General features: G+C 42.9%; 1 protein-coding gene across 1 annotated transcript in view; it reads right to left on the bottom strand.

Moving 5' to 3' along the window:
- LOC129706954 (dynein axonemal assembly factor 5) overlaps nucleotides 1–17936 on the bottom strand; it is a 109133-nt gene that overhangs the window by 11505 nt on the left and 79692 nt on the right. Inside the window, exons 9-11 of the mRNA XM_055651631.1 lie at nucleotides 11416–11563; nucleotides 1620–1770; nucleotides 106–262 (exon numbers count right to left, since the gene is read on the bottom strand). Of these exons, the coding sequence (XP_055507606.1) occupies nucleotides 106–262; nucleotides 1620–1770; nucleotides 11416–11563 (456 nt within the window). The remainder of the gene's footprint in view (nucleotides 1–105; nucleotides 263–1619; nucleotides 1771–11415; nucleotides 11564–17936) is intronic.

Below are 17936 nucleotides of genomic sequence, written 5' to 3'. Positions count from 1 at the left end.
AGGATTAAAGGAAAATCTACAAATGCAAGTTGTGAGGAAGTTGCAGCTGAGTTACAACATGACTGTGTGAATGGATTTGCAGCATCCTGTTGATAAATACGCTACCTGGATACAATTTATTTAGCTGGTCAGGATCCAACTGGTTCCCACAAATTTTTAAAATGGCACCAATGGCTCGACAAGCCAGTAATCGAGTCATTTTGGAATCTTCATCCAGTGCTGCAATCACTTTTGGCATCAAGTCTTCATACAATCCAAGGGCCTGTTGAAGCAGCAGAAAATGGCAGTCGGGTGACTTCTCACAAAAACCTCCTAACTACAATGAATCAAGTAGCAATAATGAGCAAGCCAGTCAACTGTTCTGGTGTATGCTCCCATGTGGTCTCTGTGGCAGAGCTCCAACATGGTCTCTACGTCATAGATCCTACACGGTCTCCATGTCAGATCTCCCTCATGGTCTCCGCGTAAGAGTTCCATGTGGTCAATTTACATTTGCGCAGTAGCACCTCTGTGTCCGTCATATGTAATACCTGACATATGCAAGGGTCTGCGGGACGGAACCCTACATAAGACAGAGGGTGGGGAGGGTCTGTAATGCTAAAGGAGATTTACCCAGAATGATGCCTGGATTGGTGGGTGTCAGCAACAGGGAGAGGTTGGACAGACTTGGATCGTTTTCCCTGGAATGCAGAAGTTATGAGGAGACCTGAAAGAAGTATTTAAAATTATAAAATGCACTGATAGTGTAGAAAGTCAGAAGCTTTTCCCCAGGATAAAAAATATCAGGCACTAGAGGGCATTGCTTTGAGGTGAAAGCAGCAGAGTTCAAAGGAGATGCACTGGGCAATTTGTTTTTACACAGATGGTGGGATATGAGATACTTTTAGATAGGCACATGCACATGTAGGGAATGGAAGAATATGGATTATGTGCACTTTCTTTTAAAATGGCACAGGCAGATAAGTGTTGGTCTTGGCACCATGTTAGGCACAGGCATTGTGGGCCGAAGGGCCTATTCTGGTGCTGTGTTCTGTGTAGGAAAGAAAACACACAGCAATCAAACCGAGCTGATCATGAGTGTAACCGTTACACAATGAAGGAACAACCAGCAAGATATAATAAATGAGTATATAATAAATTGCTCCCTGCTTCTTCCGAACTTGGAGTTATATCGAGTCTTACAGTGTGGAAACAGACCCTTCAGCCTAACTTGCCCACACTGATCAACATGTCCCACCTGCCCTAGTCCTAACTGCCTGTGTTTGTCCTATATCCCTTAATCCTGTCCTAAGCATGTACCTGTCTAAATATTTCTTAAACGTCTGCCTCAACAACCTTCTTTGGCAGCTCATTCCATACATCCACCACCCTTTGTGTGAAAAAGTTACCCCTCGAGTTCCTATTAAATCTCCCCCCCCCCCCCTCACCTTAAACCTATGTCCTCTGATGATCACTTAACACCTCAGAAAGTTTGCAATAACGGCGGTATACGTGGAATTATTACAATGCTAATTTTGTGAAATTGATAGGGAGCTTATTAAGAGATTTGCTCGCAAGGCTTGCCGTTTGGTCTGGTTTTGAGCACGCTTGCTTTTGAATCTTTGACCCGACAGAGGTACCTGTTCCGGCGTAATCATCTTGCTGTGCAGTAGAGCCCACAGACACGATACGGCAGTTGTGCGGATCGCAGCTGCCGTCCTCCCAGCGTGCCACAGAAGATTAGGCACCAAAATATCTCTTACAAGCGTCTCCAGGTAGCTACTGAACCGCCTGAAGCAAAACAGAAGACACCGCAGTGAGCAACGAGAAACTGAGGCAGGATTAATAACCCGTGCATGTGGAATTTTTTAATTTTAACAGAGATGTGGGTGGGAAGCCTGTTGCGCTTCCCCCAAAATAATATAACAAGGCGAGGTTTCGTGGGCTTGGATGAAATTTGTTTGATTTTATTTGCTCAGCTGACTGGATTTTCTCATTAAAGGTGAAATTAATCTTGGGAACAATCACAATTGTGGAGATGGAAAAGTTATTAAATAACAGCATCCAATTTTGAGCATGCAGCACTTTCTCACTAATATAGTTTTGTTTTTTTCTAAAGTTACACCAAAGGTCACAAACTGTTCATGTGCAAATAGAAGGCCAGCATGGAAGTCACCCACTGTTATAAATGTTGGCATTAAGAAAACATTTTAAGTTCACCGAGAGTCCAGCGAACTAGGATAATGATAAGAGAATTGTCAAGGAGATTTGCAAATACTATTTTTGGTACTAATCGGGTTCTTGAAAGATTAATGTTGACTACTTTGGATGGAAGTTTAACATTTTTTATGAGGGTTTTCCATGACCTAACATGGATTATATACTCCATTATCACTTTAGGAACATTTTACATAATTATCAAGTCTGCATTTGGAATATTGTGTGCAGTTCAGGTCAGAAGAATGCGGAGGCTTTGGAGAGGGTGCAGAAGAGGTTTGGAATGGTTCCAGGATAGCTAATACCCTATAAGGAATATCCTTGTGGGGTATTAGATATAAGGAAAGGTTGAACAAAGTTGAATTGTTTTCTCTGGAACCGGAGATTGAGGGAAGACTTGATATTAGTATATAAACTTATGGGAGGGATGGATAAGGTAACAGTCACAACCTTTTTCTGCAGGGTGCAAATGCCAAGGACTAAAGATCAGATCTTTAAAGTGAGAGTGATAGCTTAAAGGAGATGTGCAGGTTAAGTTTTTTACAAAAGTGAATGGTGCCCGGAATAAGCCAGGGCTGGTAGTGGAGGCAGAAAAGATACTATAGATGCATTTAAGAGGCTGTGGATAGCCACCGGGATATGCAGAGAATGGAAGGACATAGATTATGTGCAGGCAGAGGAAATTAGTTTAACTTGACATCATGTTTGCCACTGATTTTGTGAGCCTGTTCCTGTGCTGTACTGTTCTGTTCAAATATCATTTTCTGTCTTTTGTTCCAGTGTATTCTTCTTCACCTGATCTGGAAGAAGCGACTCTATCGTGAAGTACAGTTGCTCTGGCACCAGTTGTCTTAAAATGTCTTATCAAGTTGCCACTGCTCATTCTCAAAACTGATTTCCTTTCGTTATTTCCTAGCATTGCCTCAATGATAAATAACTGAAGATACCACTGTAAGAGTTTGCAAATGCTTGTGGTGCCCCAGTTTGTCTCTGGAACTGATACATTACACAGATGAGAACTATATTCTACACTTTGTAGCTTTCCCTTCGCTCTATCTTCAGTTTAGTTTAATTTAGGGATACAGCGCGGAAACAAGCCCTTTGGACTACCGAGTCTGCTCCAACCAGCGGTCCCCGTTCACGAGTACTATCCTGCACTCTGGGCACAATTTACAATTTTTTTTACCGAAGTCAATAAATCTACAAACCTGTTGGTCTTCGGATTGTGGGAGGAAGCCGGAACACCCGGAGAAAACCCACGCGGCCATGGGGAGCACATACAAACTCCGTACAGACAGCACCCGTATTCTGGATCGAACCCGGGTCTCTGGTGCCGTGAGGCAGCAACTCTACCGTTGCGTCACCAGTGCCGCCCCATTTACTGGAGTTTGGCTTGATTTTATCTATGTCTATATCATCTGATTTGATTGGCTTGCAAGCAAAACAAAGTTTTTCATTCAACCTAGGTCAAAGGGACAATAATAAAACTAAGCCCAAAATTTCAATTTCAGTAATTAGCATCAACAGTTCACGTAAACCAAAATTAAATAAGGTCTCAGAAATTTTGCAACCCCTAATTAACAACTGAAAACACAACATACTGCCACATAAATTTGAATTTGTGTTTTAAAAAACTGCGTTCCAAATCAATGAGGTGCGTGTTAACACTTGTTATTTAACGATCCTTGCATCCTGTTTTTTACTGAACAAGATAATTTAAAAAGAGTGTGAAGAGAATGCCTAGCTGGGAAGTTGACTGACGGTTGGGTGGATATGGCGAGGCAAAAATCAAATGGTCGTTCCTGAGCTGCTGGTAAAGTGGAAACATCAGGCCAAGAAAAATAAACAGTCATGGTTAAAAGCCATGTAATGTGGAGTTTATCTATTGATGGTTGGCAGGGCGTACAATCTTTCTTCCAGAAATATAACTGATTGAATGAAAGATACAGCATAGAAACAGACCCATCGGACCACCAATTCCACGCCGACCATCGATCATCCTTTCACGCAGAAAATCAGAACGGAAGTGTAAATCTGTTAAGTTTCAAATTTCCTTTGAACTTCTGAGAAACAATCTTCTCAAATACCAGGAAGCAGTAAAGTTTGCGAGAACACAATATTTTTCCGACCATATTTCCAAAATCGCCCATAATTCCAAGGTCCTATTTAGTACCATTCCTTCTGTCATATGTACTGCCCCCAGTACCAGCTTAGCTGGGTCCCCTGCTAAGTGCGAAGAATTTACTACATTTTTTACCAGCAAAGTTGAGAACATCAGAACGAATATTTCCCCTTCCATCCGTGACCTAGCTGTTTCATTGGTCCGTTCTTCTAAATTAGATGTTTCCAACCCGTTACTCTACCCTCCCTTGTAAAGCTGGTCTCCACTATGAAACCTGCAACCTGCCGCCTCGATGTTGTCCCCACTGCCCTTCTGAAGGATGTCATTGCAATAGCTGGTCCCAGCATCCTCTCCATCAACAGTTCTCTGGCCACTGGCGCTGTTCCAACCTTCCTCAAGCATGCGGTGGTCCAGCCCCTCCTGAAAAAACCTAACCTAGACCCCACCTTGCCTAGCAACTACAGACCTATTTCCAAACTGCCTTTCCTTTCAAAAGTCCTTGAAAAGGTAATTCTAAATCAACTAATGCCTTACCTACACCAAAATACCATCCTGGAAAGTTTCCAATCAGGTTTCGGGGCCCACCATAGCACAGAGTCTGCCTTGTTGAAGGTACATAACGACCTGCTTCTCGCCATTGACTCCGGCGACTGTGAAATCCTGCTCCTTCTCGACCTCAGCGCAGCATTTGATACAGTGGACCACACCATTCTAATTGACCGACTCCAGTACGGGGTTGGTATTGATAGCACATCCCTGAGCTGGTTCGTCTCCTACCTCAAAGATAGGAGTTTCTCTACAAACATAGGCAACTCTTTCTCCTCCCCAGCTAGCCTTTGCTGCGGGGTACCACAAGGCTCCATCCTAGGCCCCATTCTCTTCTCTCTGTATATGCTCCCCTTAGGCCAAGTCATTCAAAGGCACAGCATTTCCTTCCACTGCTATGCAGACGATACACAGCTCTATCTTCCCCTAAAAAACCCAACAACCGATCAAATCTACTCGGCCTTATGCACTGCCTCGAGGATATAAAGTGTTAGATGGCCCAGAACTTCCTCCAACTAAACAAGAACAAGTATGAGGTCATCCTACTTGGCCCCTTGGACTCCATCAAAACGATAGCAGGCAACCTTGGAAGCCTTACCCCCTTACTCAAACCACATGCCAAAAACCTTGGCGTGATAATTGACTCCGCATTGAAGTTGGTCAAACAAGTCAATGCTGTGGTAAAGGCTAGCTTCTTCCAGCTTCGAACGATAGCAAAAATAAAACCTTTCCTCCAATTTGATGACCTCGAAAAGATCACCAATTAATTAATCACCTCCCGCCTTGATTACTGCAACTCTCTTTACACTGGCATCAGCCAATCATCCCTGTCCCGCCCGCAATTGGTCCAAAACGCCGCAGCGAGACTTCTGACAGGCACCCGAAAAAGGGACCACATCGCCCTGATTCTGGCCTCTCTCCAGTGGCTCCCAGTGCGGTTCAGAATCAATTTCAAGCTCCTCCTCTATGTAAACAATGCCCTTAACGGGCTTGCCCCCACCTACATCAAAAAATTGCTAACCCACCATTCCACCTCCAGGTCCCTCAGGTTGGCCGACTTGGGGTTACTGACCATCCCGCGGTCCAGGTATAAGCTCAGGGGCGACCGCACTTTTGCGGTTGCAGCACCTAGACTGTCGAACACCATCCCTCTTCTCATCAGAACTGCCCCCTCCATCCACTCCTTTAAGACAAGACTTAAAACTTATTTCTACTCACAAGCGTTTTTTAAGGTTCTCCGAGAGAGCGCTGTATGTATGTATGCATTGTTAGATCTACGTACCACTTTAGCACTTTAATACCTGCACTGATGTAAAGCACTTTGGTCAATGAGAGTTGTTTTTAAATGTGCTATAGAAATAAAATTGACTTGACTTGACACACTAGTTCTGTTGTCTCACTTTCACATCAACCTGTGAATTAGGATCATAATGAACCTGGCCCAAAACCTGTTCATTAGTTATAGGAGCTAAATTAGGGCATTTGGCCCATCAAGTCTACTCTGCCATTCAGACCCTTCTCCATTGACTTAGCCTCCACAGATGCCTGTGGCAATGAATTCCATCTTCTTTCTAAAGGTATGTCCTTTTATTTTGAGGCTATGTCCTAGACTGGTGGAAAAATCATCTCACATCCACTCCATCCAGGCCTTTCACTAGTCGGATCCCTCTCATTGAACATCTTCGATCCATGTTCTCCAGAGATGCTGCTTGAGCTGCTGACTCACTCCAGCATTTTGTGTCCCTTTTTCCCCAATACTAGTTCGATGTTATCCCAATTTTCTCATCCACTCCCAGCAAACTTGGGACAATTTAGAGGCCAATTAATCTACAAACTTGCACTTCTTTCGAACATGGGAGGAAACTGGAGTACCCATGTGGTCACAGGAGAACGTGCAAACTCCACACAGACAGCACCCGAGGTCAGGATCAAACCTGACTCTTTGGACTGTGAGGCAGCAACTCTACCAGCCAATTCGCCACCCTGATTTATTTTATTTACTTCTTAACATTGCCTCGATAATAAATAACAGAAGACACCACAGAATCAACGTTATTAGTGGCAAGTCTGGAAAATGACAAATAAAATTGAACAACAGGAATGTTAATACACAAAGTGCTGAAGTAACTCCGCGGATCAGGCAGCATCTCTGGAGAACATGGACATAACGTTTTTGGTCTGGAAGAGTCAGACCCAGAATATCACCTATTGAGCTCCAGAGATGCTGCCTGACTCGTTAAGTTACTTTTTGCCTCTTATTTTTGTAAACCTGTATCTACAGTTCCTTGTTTCTACAAGAAGTATGTGGAGGCTGGACCCGAACTCTAGGTACATCCAGAATCGCTTTTGAGTGAAAGAAATGTTGTGATTTCTGCGTAAACATCCAACATCAGATTCCTCCATTAGCTGACCTACCAGCTGTCCCTGCTGCTGCTGTATAATCATAAGCCATGTTATCTACAGTGGTGGGATTGGTTTTTTTTCTTCTGGTAGCTGGTATTTTCTTTGAGAAATTAAGCCAGGATGATCTCCAGGTGTGTTTCAATATTTTTGAAAGGAGTTTTTCTGCACGCACACACAACACACACAGATGAAATAAAATTGTGAAAACCACCAGTTTACAGGATATTTTCAGAGCAAGCTGGCTTGGTTAACAGAAAGGAGTTGGCGGCCGCAGAGACAAGTACACAACAGGTGTGATGTAGAGAACTGTGTTCGGGTGGTTCAAAACTTAGTTGTTGACTTAACTTATTTTACCTTCATTCCAACTTTACCCTTTTTTTTAACATATACTTCAATGTGTCAATTAAGGTTGAGGCTTTGATGTGCAGTTGGAACACTGTGGTTCAAATGGCTGGATTTGTTGGCTGCTCTGAATGATTTCTTTGTCGGGTATTTCCCAACTCAGCCTGCGTACTTGATAACAGCTGTAGCCTCGGTGACTGGAAAGGCGTTCAGGCCCTGCACATGGCAAGCTCACAACAAAGAGGAAGGCAGCACACATCTAACGACAAGCAATAGAAGGCACAGCAGCAGCGAGGCAACAGAATCTGATTTATCATTACCAAATTACAACAAAACTAGAAGCAACACTCTTAAATACATTGATTTTGTATTTGTAAGCAATTAAAATAAACTAGTGGTAGATCACGTGAAACTATGGTAATACACAGAACAGTACAGCACAAGAGCAGGGGTGGCACAGCAGCACAGCAGCACAGCAGCAGACTTGGTGTCTGACAGCGCCAGAGACCCGGGTTCGAACCTGACAACAGATACTGTCTGTACGGAGTATGTATGTTGTCCCTGTGACCACGTGGGTTTTCTCTGGGTGTTCCAGAGTAGTCAGGTTCAAACCCGGTTTCCTCCCACACTCCAAAGATGTTGGTTAGTTGGTTAGACTTTAGACTTTTACTTTATATTTTAGAGATACAGCGTGGAAACAGGCCATTCAGCCCACCGAGTCCATGCGAACCAGCGATCACCCTGTACACTAGCACTATCCTACACACTGGGGACATTTTACATTTTTACCGATCAATTAACCTACAAACCTGTACATCTTTGGAGTGTAGGTGGAAACTGGAGCAACCTGGAGAAAACCTACTTGGTCACGGGGAAAACATACAAACTCTGTACAGACAATACCCGTAGTCAGGATCAAACCTGGGTCCCTGGTGCTTTAAGACAGTAGCTTTACCGCAATGTAACTATGTCACCCTGCGGTTATGCAGAGTGTAGTGGGTGCCTGGAAGGTACTGCCAGGGATGGTGGTGATGGTGGAAGATATGATAGTGGCGCTTAGAAATGCACATGTTTATGAATGGAATGGAGGGGAAAGGATCATGCGAAGGCAGAGATTAGTTTAACCTGGCATGGACAGTGTGGCATGGACAGTGTGGGCCAAAGGGTCTACTCTTGTGCTGTACTGTTCTATGTTCTATATTATATGTGTGTTATACAAAAGGCTGAAGCATTTGCAACCATTCACACCAGAATGGCTGAACAGATGACCACAGGATTGGTTCCTGAAATCCCCACCATCAGAGCAGCCAGTTTCCAGCCAATTTACGATATAGTGATCTTATAGGTGTATAAAATCATGAGAGGAACAGATCGAGTAGACGCACAGAGTCTCTTGCCCAGAGTAGGGGAATCGAGAACCAGACATAGGTTTAAGGTGAAGAGGAAAATAATCTGAGGGGTAACCTTTTCCACACAAAGGGTGGTGGGTGTATGGAACGAGCTGTCAGAGGAGGTAGATGAGGCAGGGAATATTGCAACATTTAAGAAACAATTAGACAAGTATATGGAAAGACAGGTTTAAAGAGATATGGGGCAAATGCAGGCAAGTGGGACTAATGTTGGTCGGTGTGGGCGTTGGGCCGAAGGGTCTGTTTCCACACTGTATGACTCTATGACTCCCTTCTTAACAGCACAATTGATGTACCTGCAACAGAAGCACTGAAGCAGTCCAAGAAGATTCCTCAGCACCACCTTCTCTTAGAGATAAGCAACACAAGCTGGATTTGCCAGCAATGCCTGGATGCAAAAATGCATTAAGAAAATCTAAATTCTTATGAAATTAAAAACAATTCACAAGCTGAGTGGGGTGAGTTTACAACATAGCCAGAGGCATGGCCGTGCCAAAAGGATAGATTTTGAGGACGAGAGAAGAATCGCGTCCATCTGTTACAATATCAACAGCCCAGGAGGTGGCGCTCCCTTATAACTATAGTTAAAATAGACCCAGCAATTGTTGATCAATAGTGCATTCAAATTCCATCTGAAGCATCGCATTGTTAAAAGTAATTTCTTAATATATAGTTAAATGCATTTTGTGTGACTGATTTGGATTACCTTTAGAAAACATGATTTTAACCCCCTAAAAATTAAATCCAAAATAAATGCAAATCGTCAAGGTGGGCTACATTCAATGAACCCTTTCGGGTTTTGTGTGTTGCCGTTGTTTTGTGACTGTAGATATCTAAAATGTCCACAACAAAGCACAAATATTGGTTTGGCTTTTAACAGCTATCAAATGAGGATTCGCACATTCAAAGATAGTAAAAAAAAGTTACTCCCTCGAAAACAATCACGCAAAACAAAGAATAAAGGAAAATAGCAGGGACATGCAAAACAATTGGGTGGTCTACACAGAAAGTGTATGATCAACATTTGGAGTCTCCCCCGTCGAGTCTAATATCTAGCACAAAACCATTGGAGTCCACTTGAGACAAAGAATTTAAATATGCGGCCCTCTGCCATGAACGAGAAATTGTGCTGAATTATAAGCTTGAAAAAAATTCCAGAAATAAAGCATACAAACAGTATTCATTTAAGGGGCAGCACAGTGGTGCAGCAGCAGAGTTGCTGCTTTATAATGCCTGAGACGCAGGTTTGATCCTGACTATGGGTACTGTTTGTACAGAATTTGTGACTGAGTGTGTTTTCTCCGGGTGCTCTGGTTTTCTCCATTTTTCAAGATGTATGGGCTTGTAGATTGATTGGCTTCTGTAAATTGCCCCCAGTGCATAGGATGTGAAACTGGGATAACATAGAACTAGTGTACGGATGATCGTTAGTCAGTGCGTACTCGGTGGGCCAATATCTCTAAATTAAACTAAACTAGACAGTGATGAAGAAGAATTAGTTCTTGGACATGTTGTGAAATTTAGCGAAGGTTGTGGTCTGAAGAAGGGTCTCGACCCGAAACGTCACCCATTCCCTCTTTCCAGCGATGCTGCCTGCCCCGCTGAGTTACTCCAGCATTTTGTGTCTATCTTCTAGTTCTTGGACATGATTGGCCTTCCATAATAATTCTAATAAACTACTTGAGAGCTGATAACTTCTGAAAACATTTTAATGGAATTTCATTAATTAAGTTTAGATTTTGAGGAGACAGAACTATTTGCCCAGTTGCACACCACCAACATTTGAAGTGACCTGTGAGGTGACTAAAGTGATGAAAATCTCTGGTTGGTTGCAGGTAATTGCTGAATTAAAGCCCTTCATTAGCCACAGAGGAATGTGGGCCTGGGCTTGCCCCAGTTACAAGGCTTGGGCATTTCTATCTTCCACTCTAAACCCAAGCAAGATAACCAAAGAATCATTGCATTGCGGGTGTCATTGTAAAGTCTTGTTTTTCTGGACTACGAGACAAAATTTTAAAAAGGTCTAATTTAAAAAAGATTTTCACTACGTATTCTTGCACTGTGGTGATCGATGACCATGAAGGTCTCAATAACAGAATTATATGGGACCTCGATGTTATTTGCTTGCAAACCTCCACTGATTCATGAGTTCCACTTCTGACATCAACACCTTCACTACATTGCAAAAAATACCTGCTGGTGGTTTTACTGTGGTCACTGCACAGCAAGGAGCAATTTATCTCTATGTTTACCATGCAGCTTACAGGAAACTGAGCAGCCAAGCAATGAGTCTTTTATTGATATTTCAATGTGAGATATTAATGGTTATCATGACTAATTCTTCCTTGGGCAAAAGTGGTAGCATCAAAATTAAACCCGCATCAACAATGTACCTACCCTCGAGAATTCAGAGTTTCGTTGGCATTCAGCAGTAATTTGGATAAAACTGTGAAGAGTTTGAGGCGCACCTCAGGATCTTTGCTGGGCTGAAAGCAGTTTATCAAAACTGGAAAAACTACATCAAGCGAATCTCCAAGGACTGGTCCTACAAAACACAGTACAAATAACTTTAGTAATTGGTTCTGCTAGAATAGTAATTATACAGAGATTATCTTTCATAAGTATTTAACAACTTGACAAACACCATGTCCAAAAAGAATGCATTGAGATCAACTTTGACATTGGAAAATTAAAATCAATTGTAGATGGATTTTATATCCATCTTATAGCTAAGAAAGGGTTACAGAAGCAATCTTTTTGTTTTTAACGAGGAATGCTTAGTTTAGTTAGGTGTAAAGTTACAGCATAGAAACAGGCCCACCGATCACCTGTTCACAATGTTATCCCACTTTTGAACGACACCCTATACATTGGGGGCAATCTACAGAGGCCAATTAACCTACAAACCCACATGTTTTGGGAATGTCGGGAGAAATCAGAACATCCGGAAGAAAGCCATGCAGTCACAAGGAGAAGATGTACACTCAACACAGACAGCACCCGAGGTCAGGATCGAACCTGTGATGCTGTGAGGCAGCGGTTCTACCAGTTGCGCCACCCTTTTATTGAATTCATCATTTGGACAACTATGCAAAATACCTTCTGTGAAATAAATGACCACAGATTTCAGTCAGAGTGATTGCAGATGTATCCATTTCCATTGAGAGGCAGTGCTAAGCTCAACAAAGTAAACTCACATCTGTGATAAATCTCTCAATTCTCAGTATCTGTAACAATGGCTGTGAATTCTGGATTGCTCTCACCAAACTACAAAGTAAACAATGCCAATGTGGTAGATTTGAGCTGAAAACTTCCACCAAGACCCAGTGTTGCCAACAAAGAACCTAGACATTAATTCAGCTACAGCTGAGACAACGTATTGAAACGCCTATTCAGCTCCTGCCCCTCGGCTATGCACAAATAATGCACCAAACCTGTCTGGAACGTGCCCTAGTTTCGTAATAATACACTGTGTAAAGTTATGAAAAGTATCAGATCTGGATCTGTAAATGGAACAAGGGCAACATTATCTGCACAGTCTGACGTCTTGACAACAGGAATCTCAAACGATGGAACAATTTTCAATTTATTTTTAATAGCAGGATTTTACTGGTTGTAGATGGGCAGCACAGTGGAGGAACGGTAGAGTTGTTGTCTTACAGTGCCAGAGACCTAAGTTTGATCCTGACTACGGGTGCTGTCTGTACAAAGTTCTTTCTGTGACCGCGTGGGTTTTCTCCGGGTGCTCCGGTTTCCTCCCACATTCCAAAGACATGCAGGTTTGCAGGTCAATTGGCTTCTGTAAATTGCCCTTAGTGTGTAGAATGCAAAATTGGGATAACATAGAACTGGTGTGCAAGTGATCGTTGGTCAACATGGACCCTGTGGGCCAAAGATCCTGTTCCCATGCTGTTTCTCGAAACTGAACTAAATTAAAAAGATAGAATTAGCAATGTTTACAACAGTTGTTGTTTACAATTTTAAATGTATTACTAAATGTGAGTAATAAATAATGTTTAGCATTATTTTCTAGCATATTTTCATCTTCAATAGTGCCATGCCTAGCATTCTCAGCCCAGTGAGAAGTAACAGAGGCATTAATGTAGTACTGCATAATGTCCGCGTGCAGGGTCTTGGCCTGAGACATCGACCACTCCTTTGCCTCCACAGATTCTGCGTGACTAAGTATTTCCAGCAGTTTGCTTTGGCTTCAAAATTATCTGTCATACTCAACCACAGATCTGAACATCTAGCACAAAACACAAAAGGTGCTGGAAGAACAGGGTGGCACAGTGGCGCAGCGGTATAGCTGCCTTACAGTGCCAGAGACCCGGTTTCAATCCTGACCATGGGTGCTGTCTGTATGGAGTTGTACTTTCACCCTGTGACCGTGTGGGTTTATTTCTGGGTGCTCCTGCTTCCCCCCACACTACAAAGGCATATAGGTTTGTAAGTTAATTGACATTGGTGAAAAATGTCCCTAGTTTGTCGGATAGTGCTAGTGTACAAGAATCGCTGTTCGACACAGACTCAGTGGGCTGAAGGCAGTGGCGGACTGGGTCTAAAAATATTGGTTGCCAGGAGACAAAGGGGGCCCACTTCATCAGGGGCCCACTTGATATAGGGGGCCCACTTCATCAGGGGCCCACTTGCCTTCGGGCAAGCTGACACCCAGGCCAGTCCGCCATTGGCTGAAGAGCCTGTTTTCATGCTGTATCTCTAAACTAAACTCAGTAGGTCAGGCAGCATCTGTGGAGGGAAGGGATAGGTGACGTTTCAGATCTGGACTCTTTTTCAGCCTGATTGTGGTATATTGTCACGCATGGTGTAACTACTAAATATTCTGTTGTGACAAAGCGAAACTTCAAAAAATACTATATTTCCAATACAAGACTGTGGCTTTACTTCGATTGAGGGTGTGCCTTGCACTCGGAATAGCCTCATTAATACAATTATTAAACTAACCCTTCCCTTAGAGCTTTACGTTAGCTTCATCAGAAACCCAAACATTAATCTACACCTTGCAGATGCTGGTTTATACAAACGATAGACACAAAATGCTGGAGCAATTCAGCAGATCAGGTAGCATCTCTGGAGAACATGGATAGGTGCCGTTTCAGGTCGGAACCCTTCTTCAGACTGATTGTGGGAATGAGGGGAAATGGAACTCGAAGCGAGAAAAAAAAAAAACAGGACAAATCGGGGCCAGCAAAATGTCCCCTGACAGGCTTAATCTACCTTTTCTTTTTCAGAAAAATATACATTCAAGATGTTCTGCTTGTTTATATTTTGTAGCTTTTTGTGTAATATTCTGTAGGATGGGGAAATTAACCAAATTGCTGTCTAGATCAAACACTTCAGGCGAATTGACAACGTACTTTGACTGCTTTTCCATGAAAATAAGTCTGAAGATTTAATTATGATTCATGTTTTGGCCAGGATTTTCCACGATTAGTAAGGGTGAGGCAGCCATCATTCACTGTTATTACTGGGTAAGGCAGACACGACTTCTGAAGTACTCTTGGGCAAAGTTGAGCATTACAATCTGCGTATGCACTCAGAACTATAGGTTACACAACTGTAACACCCTCAGAGAGATTCAGCGTTGGAATCCAGACACAGTTACATTTCCAACTCCATGAAGTTGGGTATTAACTCCTGTGTTGCAGACCAAACATGTCAGAAACCGTTAGCATTGACTTTCGAGATACAACGTGGAAACAGGCCCTTCGGCTGACCGAATCTGCGCCGACCAGCGATCAACCCGTACATTAACACTATCCTACACACTAGGGACAATTTACAATTTTAACAAAATCAATCAACCTACAAACCTGTACGTCTTTGGAGTGTGGGAAGAAACTAGAGCACCTGGAGAAAACCCACAGTTATGGGGAGAATGTATAAACTCCGTATAGACAGCACATGTAGTTAGGATTGAACCTGGGTCTTTGGTGCTATAAGGCAGCAGCTCTACTGCTACGCCACTATGTTTCCCTCTGACAAGACACAATCCTCTGCGCTCTGCGGTGAGATAAGTAGATATTTGCCAAATAACCTCTCTGACTCGGACAATTTAATTTTACATGTGTTAATTTTTTTCCCTTTCAAACGGTTTATCAAGTAGAGGAGATTTTTTCTTTGTCCCCTGCACCTCCCTCTCAGAACCAACCACATATTTCTCACCAGTCACATTGCTTTCTGTGCTTTGTTTATATTGGAGACGCAAGAAACTGCAGGTGCTGGTTAACGGGGGGAAAAAAAGTGCTGGAATAATTCAGCAAGTCAGGCAGCATCTCTGAAGGACAGGGCTAGGAGATGTTCTGCTTGTTTATATTTTGTAGCTTTTTGTGTAATATTCTGTAGAATGGGGAAAAATAACCAAATTGCTGTCTAGATCAAACACTTCAGGCGAATTGACAACGTACTTTGCCTGCTTTTCCATGAAAATAAGTCTGAAGATTTAATTATGGTTCATGTTTTGGCCAGGATTTTCCACGATTAGTAAGGGTGAGGCAGCCATCATTCACTGTTATTACTGGGTAAGGCAGACACGACTTCTGAAGTACTCTTGGGCAAAGTTGAGCATTGCAATCTGCGTATGCACTCAGAACTATAGGTTACACAACTGTAACACCCTCAGAGAGATTCAGCGTTGGAATCCAGACACAGTTACATTTCCAACTCCATGAAGTTGGGTATTAACTCCTGTGTTGCAGACCAAACATGTCAGAAACCGTTAGCACTGACTTTCGAGATACAACGTGGAAACAGGCCCTTCGGCTGACCGAATCTGCGCCGACCAGCGATCAACCCGTACATTAACACTATCCTACACACTAGGGACAATTTACAATTTTAACAAAATCAATTAACCTACAAACCTGTACGTCTTTGGAGTGTGGGAAGAAACTAGAGCACCTGGAGAAAACCCACACAGTTATGGGGAGAATGTATAAACTCCGTATAGACAGCACATGTAGTTAGGATTGAACCTGGGTCTTTGGTGCTATAAGGCAGCAGCTCTACTGCTACGCCACTATGTTTCCCTCTGACAAGACACAATCCTCTGCGCTCTGCGGTGAGATAAGTAGATATTTGCCAAATAACCTCTCTGATTCGGACAATTTAATTTTACATGTGTTAATTTTTTTCCCTTTCAAAAGGTTAATCAAGTAGAGGAGATTTTTTCTTTGTCCCCTGCATCTCCCTCTCAGAACCAACCACATCTTTCTCACCAGTCACATTGCTTTCTGTGCTTTGTTTATATTGGAGACGCAAGAAACTGCAGGTGCTGGTTAACGGGGGGGGGGAAACAAAGTGCTGGAATAATTCAGCAAGTCAGGCAGCATCTCTGAAGGACAGGGCTAGGTGATGTTTCGGGTCAGGATGTCACCTATCCATTTTCTCCAGAGATGCTGCTTGACCCGCTGAGTTACTTCAGCACTTTGTGTCTTTGTTTAACTTAGGTTATCTGGTTTAGACGCTGAACTTTTTAACATTGATTTGTTTAAAAGCCTTATTATTTTTCATCCTTCACGAAGACAAATCACATCCACTGTAGAAAGCACTTAACTGAATCTGACATCAGATTAGACCACTTAAAGAACTTTGTGGATAGCCTTCAGAAAAGTAATGGTGAATGACCTTCCTTAACCAGTATCTGCAAAACCCAAGTAATTTAAGGCAAGTGGCAGCAATTCACAGTAGAAACAAAGAACTTCAGATGGTTTCTACCTAAGATAGACACAAAGTGCTGGAGTAACTCAGCGGGTCAGGCTGTATCTCTGGAGTGGATACCAAGCTCCAGAGATGATGCCTGACCCGCTGAGTTACTCCAGCACTTTGTGTCTATCTTTGGTAACAATTTATAATGTTCTTTTTGCAAAAGAAGGAAAGGAATGACAAATTTGATGACTAATATCTAAAACTTTGCAATTGCCTGAACAACTATTTTCTCAGCTAGCAATGAACGCTTCATAAGAAATGGTTTAAAAGTCATAGTTGTTTTAAAAACATGGCTTCCTACACAGTGCAAATAAAGTCCATGAGTTGTCTGGGACCAAGGGCTAACAACAACAAAAAATAAGTAACACAGGAAAAGTTACAGTTACTGCCTAGAAAGAATAGATTTTTTACCATTTTATGTCAGGATAGATTGACAAGCCTGTGTTAAGGCAATGGGATTGATCATTCCCAATGAGGTTGCAACCACAGTACTGAACAATGTAAAGGGAAAGTACCTGGGGAGGGGGTGGTTTGGATGGGAAGGGATGAGTGAACCAGGGAGTTGCGGAGGGAACGGTCTCTGTGGACAACGGAAAGGGGTGGAGATGGGAAGCTGTGAGTAGTGGTAGGCAGCCAGTTAACTGCCGCTGGCATTATTTCAACCTTGGATGCAAAGTCAGTGTAAAAACTATATAGAAAAATTATTCCAGACTGCAGGGAATACAGTTTGCTTGCAGCAACCATTGCAATAAACCTACTTGGATTGCATCAAAGTTCAAGCTCTGTTTGATATGGGTTTCTCACAAGACAGCAGCAGACTAGAAAATTATGCAACATAACTTCCTCAAACTCAACAGTGACAAGACAGAATTCCTCCTCATAGGCTCCAAAGCCACACTCAGCAAAATCAATAACCCCACTCTCACCATCGACGGCACCACTGTCTCCCCATCTCCCCAGGCCCGCAACCTTGGCGTGATCTTTGATTCCACCCTATCCCTTGAGCCTCACATCCGCCATGTCATTAAAACCTCCTTCTTCCATCTCCGCAACATCGCCAAACTCAGGCCCTCTCTCACACCGCCCGCTGCTGAAAGACTCATCCATGCCTTCATCTCCTCCCGACTGGACTATTGCAACTCACTTCTCCTTGGCATCAGCTCCACCTACATCAACCGACTCCAACTGGT

The sequence above is a fragment of the Leucoraja erinacea genome, chromosome 20 (assembly GCF_028641065.1).
Source record: "Leucoraja erinacea ecotype New England chromosome 20, Leri_hhj_1, whole genome shotgun sequence".
Taxonomy (NCBI): domain Eukaryota; kingdom Metazoa; phylum Chordata; class Chondrichthyes; order Rajiformes; family Rajidae; genus Leucoraja; species Leucoraja erinaceus.
The sequence above is the reverse complement of the archived record's forward strand: the minus strand, read 5'-3'. Positions and strand labels throughout refer to the sequence as shown.